The 7,409-nt window shown below is 37.8% G+C and overlaps 1 protein-coding gene across 1 annotated transcript; it reads left to right on the top strand.

The window, feature by feature from the left end:
- Positions 1–1,026, top strand: LOC110220211 (olfactory receptor 14C36-like). The gene has a single exon (XM_021004179.2). It carries the CDS (start codon positions 82–84, stop codon positions 1,024–1,026), a length of 945 nt encoding a protein of 314 aa, XP_020859838.1. The 5' UTR covers positions 1–81.
- Positions 1,027–7,409: the final 6,383 nt, after the last annotated feature.

Raw genomic sequence — 7,409 nt, 5'->3', positions numbered from 1 at the left:
ACAGTACCTCCTTAATAATCACTGAATGACAGATTGTTTCATTTTTCTTTGGCTTGCTAGGTCACTCACTGGAGTCTGAAAATGTCTGATTTTACCACCACTGTGGCTGAATTTCTCCTCATGGAGTTTTCTGACAACCGAGAGTTACAGATTCTTTATTTTTTGCTGTTCTTTCTTTTTTATTCAGCAGGCTTAATGGGGAATCTCTTCATTGTCCTCATCACCACCATTGAGAGGAGACTCCACACCCCCATGTACTTTTTCCTTAGGAATCTGTCCATTGTGGATGTCTGCTTCATATCAGTAACTGTACCCCAGGCATCCATTAACTCCCTGCTGAACAACAGAACTATCTCAGTTACTGGATGTGCAGCTCAGATATTCCTGATGGTTTTCATGGCATATGTTGAGTTGACTTTGCTCACTGTCATGGCCCATGATCGTTATGTTGCCATATGCCACCCACTTCTCTATCCAGTGATCATGAGTTCCCGTGTATGTATGCAGATGACCTTAACATGCTTCTTCACTGGCCTTTTATATGCAGGTTTCCATGCTGGTTACACATTTCAGTTGTCTTTCTGCCAATCCAATGTGATCCACCAGTTCTTCTGTGATATCCCCTCTCTCCTCAAGATCTCTTGCTCAGAGACACTCAGCAATACATTATCCTTACTTGGCTCTGGTCTGGTGATTGGAGTTGGCTGCTTTGCCTTCATCACTGCATCCTACATCAGCATATTTTCCACTGTGCTCAGATTTCCAGTGAAAGAACATCAAAAAAAGGGCTTTTCTACTTGTGTCCCTCACATTGTTGTGGTTTCTTTGTTCCTTATTTCATCCTCATATGTGCACCTACAACCACCTTCAGATTCTGGGGCCATTAAAGATATAATCCTTTCCATATGCTATTCCATCATACCTCCCTTTCTGAACCCCATTATATACAGTCTACGGAACAAGCAGATAAAAGAGGCTGCAAGTATAACAATGAAGAGAATGCTTTTGTTAAGGAATAAAGCATAAACTGTAATTCTTTCCCAATGTTATTGAACCTAATTCATCTATAAACCAAAAATCTGTTAAAATATGTATTTTCATTTGTAATTTTGTGTGTTTATTGGTTGCTATTTGTATGTTGACAGGTACAAATAAACCAGTGTTCTAAAGGAGTAAAACCCCTAGAATTGACTTTGATGTTGTCAATATCAGTGGCATTTTTTTTTTACCTTTTTGAATCATATTCAAGAATTCAAAATAATATAATGCCCTTAGCCCTTAGGTGGACTTTGGTAGCACTGCTTATGACATGCAAATAAGAAATGTATACACATTTGATTCAGAGGGTTCTTTTTCCAATTCAAATTCACACAGACAATTCTGGTCCATTAGAGGAAGGCAGAATTCTTCTCAATCTAGGGGTTCTAAGGATGTCTCAGAAAGTCAGTTGGATGTCTTTTTAAGTATTGTGGTGGATTTATTAGCCTTTTTTTTTAAAAAGCAAGCTTCACGGAATAGAGATCCACTGTTAGATATACCCTTCATATTCTTCTTTGTATAAGAATAATTCTTACTTTAACCTCTTCATTCACATGGCCATTTACCTAGCTTACACTCACCCCACAACTTCTGGGTTATATCAGTTTTCTCCTAATTTGTTTTTAGGACTCAGGGATTCTCTCCTCTAGGATCCATACTCTATTATTTGCATAGTCATCCAATTATTATATATGTATAAGGAATATGCCCAACCATATCACTTTCCTAAACATAAAGCCATAATAGTTCCCTGTTTCCTCTGGGATTAAATGCAGACTGCAATGCACAGCAATTAATTTCTGTCGCTATGTGGCTCCCACCTGCCATTCAAGACTAGATGTGAAATACCAAGTGGAAGAACAACCACATAGTCAGATGAGCAACAAAATAAATAACATTTAGAAAAAGAAATGAGGACAGATGTTAGAATAATAAATAGGGGATTCAGAGAAAAAAAATAAAAAGGCAAACAATAGAATCTTTTGGAGAAATATTAGTAGGTTCCTTGAAAAACTGAATGACCGATTTGGAATATGCAAAGAAAATAGAAAAGACAAATTATGTAAATGAAATCAAAAGGAATAAGATGTCAGAAGGAGTGACTGCATGAATGCATGAAAATAATTTCTTAAGCACTCAACAATAAGCCAAACAGTGAGTCAAACCCTGGGAATACAAACAGAAAAAGGGAAACAATTCATTCCCTTGAGGAACTTATACTCTAAGTAGAGGGGATAAAACATAAAAGAAAGTTTAGCTGTAGGGAGATGGGAGGCTCAGAAGTCCTAAGTGTTCAGTGGGGTAGATGGCAAGACCATCTGTAGGTTACATCAGTAGATCAAATGACATTGTTCAAAGCCTAGAGGATGTAGTAGTAAATCGTAAGTTCTGGTGGTCATATATGTCACTTAAAGATGTAGGGTTGGTGAGTCACCTCATTCACACTATGTGAACAACTTTTTATTGTTGTTGTTTAGCTGTTTTCCACTTGTATCTGAATTTTGTGCCTCCTTTTAGGATTTTCTAGGCAAAGACACTGGAGTGGTTTGCCATTTCCTTTTTCAAGTCACTTTATAGATGGAGAAACTGAGGCAAGTAGGGTTAAGTGACTTGTCGAAGGTCATACAGCTAGCATCTGAAGACAAATTTGAACTCAGGAAAAGGAATGTTCTTGACTCTAGGCCCAGAACTCTATTCAACACACCACCTAGTTGTACCCATGTGAATAGTAAATCAGCCCAAATGAAATTTAGGTTTCCCAGGGTGAGAAAAAGGGAGTAGTCATGAAGGCAAGCTGTTGTTGTTGCTTGTCCATCCTTTCAATCTCTGAGAGGACTGACGTCATCATGAGGGCTATGTCTTGTCTTGCACATGAATTGTATTGAAGTGAGAAAAAGCTGTGCAAAGTCATCAGCCCTACTCTCTCCTCCAGAGTCATTGGAGTCTGGTGGCAAGACAAAAGTCAAGGTGACTTGTTATGGCCCAGCAAAGGCGAGTAAAGGCAGTAAAGATAATCTGGGTGGTCACAAGTCTTCCTACAACATGGCCATCCCAGGTAGGCTTTGAGTGATTCAAGGCTGGGGAAGATACAAGGTGGAAGGCAAGATAGGTGTGTCTATACAGTGGAACACCTTCTTAGTTATTCCTGTAAATTCTGGATGGGTTCTCAATATCCCTGAGCCAGTTGAGGGTGTGACTAAAGAAGGTGATGAGGTCAAAGTGCCCTCACTTACAATCATTCAAGGAAGTTGAATTTGACTAGAGAATATAGAAACATAATCTATGGTTTATTTGTCTTCCAAGGGAAAAATAACAAAATAAAATACTTAATAAGAACAAAAAACATACTGGAAATTTGTCATAACTATTTGGAAAGATGGATAAAAATAGAAAACAAGAGACTACATAAGGCACTGAAAAAAAGACACTCTAAGTAAAATTCAGGGTAAAGTACTGTGTTCAAACTTTAGAACTACAATATACAATGATAAACATTGTAGACAGGTAAGTGAAAGTCCATTTCACATGAAGGAAATCATGACGAATAATTTAGGACTGTATGTTGTTATTTCATCATTTCAGTGAGGTCCAACTCTTCATGTCCCCTTGTGGCATTTTCTTGGCAAAGATACCGAAGTGGTTTGCCCTTTCCTTCTCCAGCTCATTTTACAGATGAGGAAACTGGTAAACAGGGTTAAGTGACTTACTCAGGATCACATAGCTAGCCAGTGTTTGAGGCTGCATTTGAACTCAGAAACATGTGTCTTCCTCACTCCAGAACTGGTGCTCTATGCACTTTGCGCTGTGCCACCTAACTGCCCTAACTTAAGACTACTTAATAAAAAATACAAAGAAATAGCTGAAGATTTCTAAAAGTAAAGGAGAAGATTTTCTATGCCTAAACTGACATATCCTTCTAAACTGTGATTGAGTTTAAATATTCAAATAAATCTGTGATATCACTGATTTAGATATTTCCTAGAACAATACATATTATGGCCCATCCCAGCCAGATGATTTTGTGAGATTCTTGTGCATGTCCCACAAGCTTGCTGAAGGAGGGACACTTAATGTGCTAGAGGCCTTTTGCTCACCCAGAAATAAATGCAGAGAGCAGGATGAAGGTCTGCTGAAATAGACATGGAGTATGTGGGTGACATCCAGCTCTAGGCTTTCAGAAGTCCTTTTTGTCTTCTAAGTTGTGTGAGATGTTCCCCTTAGGCATAGTGTAACATCTTTGCTGTGATTCTTGTGAATGCATGCATCTTCATCTGGTCTATCTGTGAGTGCTCAACATTGATACCATCATTAGCTGATCAGGGGAAAACATTGCACATACTTGGAAATCGGGGAAGTCCACGATTCTCCAGACTCTTTGGAAAACACAAAGTTTTCCTTTGGTCAAAAGAGAGGAAGGGAGGAGACCCAGGCCAAGTCCAAAATCAAGGAATCTCTTCCCTTACATGACTGACACCTCCAATAGTTAGTTCTTCCTCAGGGCTTTTCCTGGAATACCATAGTCACTCCAATTTTTGGAATGCATCTGATTCTAAACTTTGGTATTCTGAAGTTTGATATTTTGTACACAATCTTTAGAATGTGAATAAATTGTCTTAGAACATCTGACTACCAGTCTTATGCAATGTCATTCCAGTTTCAAGGACTTTTTGTCTGTAGTCTAAAGACCAAACTTCATTGAATGATTTAAACTCAAATTTATGATTGAGAGTGTTTTTAAATGAAATCTCTGATTTAATTAAGGTAGCAAAGGCTCTTAACATTCACATTATGTGTGGTAAGGAGACAATTTATTTAACTAATCCTCTTAAACATAAATAAAGTCAATGTGGCTAGACTTGGGGTGGGGAACCTGCCGCTTCAAGACCATATGTGGCCCCCTAGGTCCTCAAGGGACTGAATCCAAACTTCACAAAGCAACTTCCCTTAATAAAAGGATTTGCTCAGTAGAACTTGGACTCAAACAAAAGGCCACACCCAAGGACCTAAAAGGCCACATATGACCTTGAAACCTCAGGTCCCCATCCCTGAGCTAGACTAAGAAGAAAAGTAATAGACTGGACAATGGATAAAAGTTGGACAATAAAAATCTACAAGGAATCATTACAAATATATGGTATAAAGCAGAGGTGTAAAACATGGGGGCTATAAGCCACAATATGGTCAACAACATTCCTGAGTGCCAACAGAATCAGATTAAAATGCAATTAAGAAATATTTAACAAAACAAATAAAAATATAAAAGAACATAGATAATGTTAATATATGGTTTTCTAAGTCAGTGCAGCCTACAGATATCCTTATTTATAGTTTAGTGGCACCCATCTCAAATTGAGTTTGACAACACCGATGTAAAAAGACAGCCCCACAATATATTAGTCAAGTAATAACCCAATTTGAGAGACTGAAGGAATATCTAAAGAAATATATTTCATCCCAAGTGTCTCTAAGGTGTTCTAAGGTGTTAGTCATCTTTAAAACACCTAAAAGTGAGCTAATCACTCTTCTACATGAAAACCTTCCAAAATTTGAAGCCTGTGATTATATCCACTCTGAGATTTCTCTTTAGTAGGCTAAACAGCTTATATGACTCAGGATTAACATTTCTTGTCATTCTGTTTGTTATCCTCCGGATTTATTTCAACTCTTCTATGAGCATAGTATGGGGTGTTAAGGGAGGACTAGCATCACTGGTATGTGGGTTTTATGAGCCCTTTTCAGGGCTGCTCATCTACCTTTGGCATCTACCTGCCACCCAACTTTCAGCTGTCATTCCAAGAAGCTATAGCAGGAACAGTGGCCATACTCCAGTGAAATCACCTTGGTCAAACACCAAAGAAGTTTTCAAAGTCAACTACTGCATCTCAGGCCATCTCCAGTCGTCCTGACTTTTGTCTTTCTATTTGACTTCTATGACTCTGGAAGAGAAAGTGAGACTGACAATCTTGTGTAACTTCACCTCACTTAAATCTGATTCATGTGCTAGTCAAGATATCACCCCATGACAAAAGACAAATAATCCAGAAAAGAACATCATATTACTGATATGCTTTAATTACTAAGTGGTTATTTGAATGAGATATGATTTCATGACACTAATAAATAGCTACGTGAAAAATTATGTAAAACACATATCAGGTATCATATCACCCAGCACATACACACATTTGAATAACATGACCAGTGCATCAGAGTTGAGCTCTCTGCAGTAGAGTTTGAATGCTTGGAAGTTTAGATCTAGAAAAAGGAGCTCAGTGTCTAATATCTTATCCCACCTATTGATTTTCAGAATTTTCCTAAGGCAATTCAAAGGGAAGCAACTCACTTTCCTGGTGGTAGATTGTCCAGATTTCACAGGCATCCAACAATGAGGTCACCACAGTGTGCTGTTCATAACAAAGATAGGAATTAGGAAGAGGTCTTTGATTTCATTGGTTAAAGGAACTCTACTGTAAGGAAATTCCCCCCTCCACTGCTAATCTTACAATTCTCTACCACATACTCTTTTTTAAAAATAGCATTTTCCAGTTGTATGGAAAGATAATGTCTAACATTCATTGTAATAAAATTTTGAGTTCCAAAATTTCCTTCCTCCTTCATATCACTTCTTTCTAAAATGATAAGCAATTTGGTATAGGTTATATATGTACAATTATTTTAAAATATTTCCATATTAGTCGTGTTGTGAAAGAAGAAACAAACCAGAAGTATGTGTAGGGGAACGGTGAAAAAAGTAAAGTGAAAAGAAGGGAATAGCTTGAATCCTTATGAGTCTGACTCAGTTCTCTATATATCTGAGAAATGAGACCTTTATCAGAGAAACTTGCTGTAAAGATTGTTACCCTGTTTTCTGCTTTCTTTCTAATCTTGGTTGTGTTGGTTTTATTTGAACAAAAGCTTTTGCACTTAATAAAATCAAAATCATCTATTTTACATTTTGTAATGCTCTCTATCTCTTTTTTGGTCATGATTTCTGCCCCTCCCCATAGATCTGATAAGTAGACTATCCTTAACATATTGTAGGACTCTAGGTTTTTATCCACTCTGCTATCCACTTCCATTTTATGAGAGAGTTCATCCCATCCACATTCACAACTATGAGTACTACCTGTGTATTTCCCTCCATGCAATTCTTCCTCCTGTTTGTCTTCTCTCTCCTTTCACCCTTTCCCTCCTCATCAATGTGTTGCTGATGTCTACAAACTCCTCTGATCTTCCCTTCCTTCTGTTAGTCCCCACCCCTCTTTATATGAACTGCTCCTACTTCAGATAAATTTTTATATTCAACTGATTTTGTATATTATTCCTTCTAGCAGCTTATCTGGTTCTGAACTGGGGTCCTACTGGTGGTG

The sequence above is a fragment of the Phascolarctos cinereus genome, unplaced genomic scaffold (assembly GCF_003287225.1).
Source record: "Phascolarctos cinereus isolate Bilbo 61053 unplaced genomic scaffold, phaCin_HiC Scaffold_726;HRSCAF=1367, whole genome shotgun sequence".
NCBI classification, from domain to species: domain Eukaryota; kingdom Metazoa; phylum Chordata; class Mammalia; order Diprotodontia; family Phascolarctidae; genus Phascolarctos; species Phascolarctos cinereus.
This window is presented reverse-complemented; position numbering and strand designations above follow the sequence as displayed.

Bases quoted from the DNA above. Each gene is read 5' to 3' on its own strand.
- LOC110220211 (XM_021004179.2), top strand. From the start codon at position 82: ATGTCTGATTTTACCACCACTGTGGCTGAATTTCTCCTCATGGAGTTT.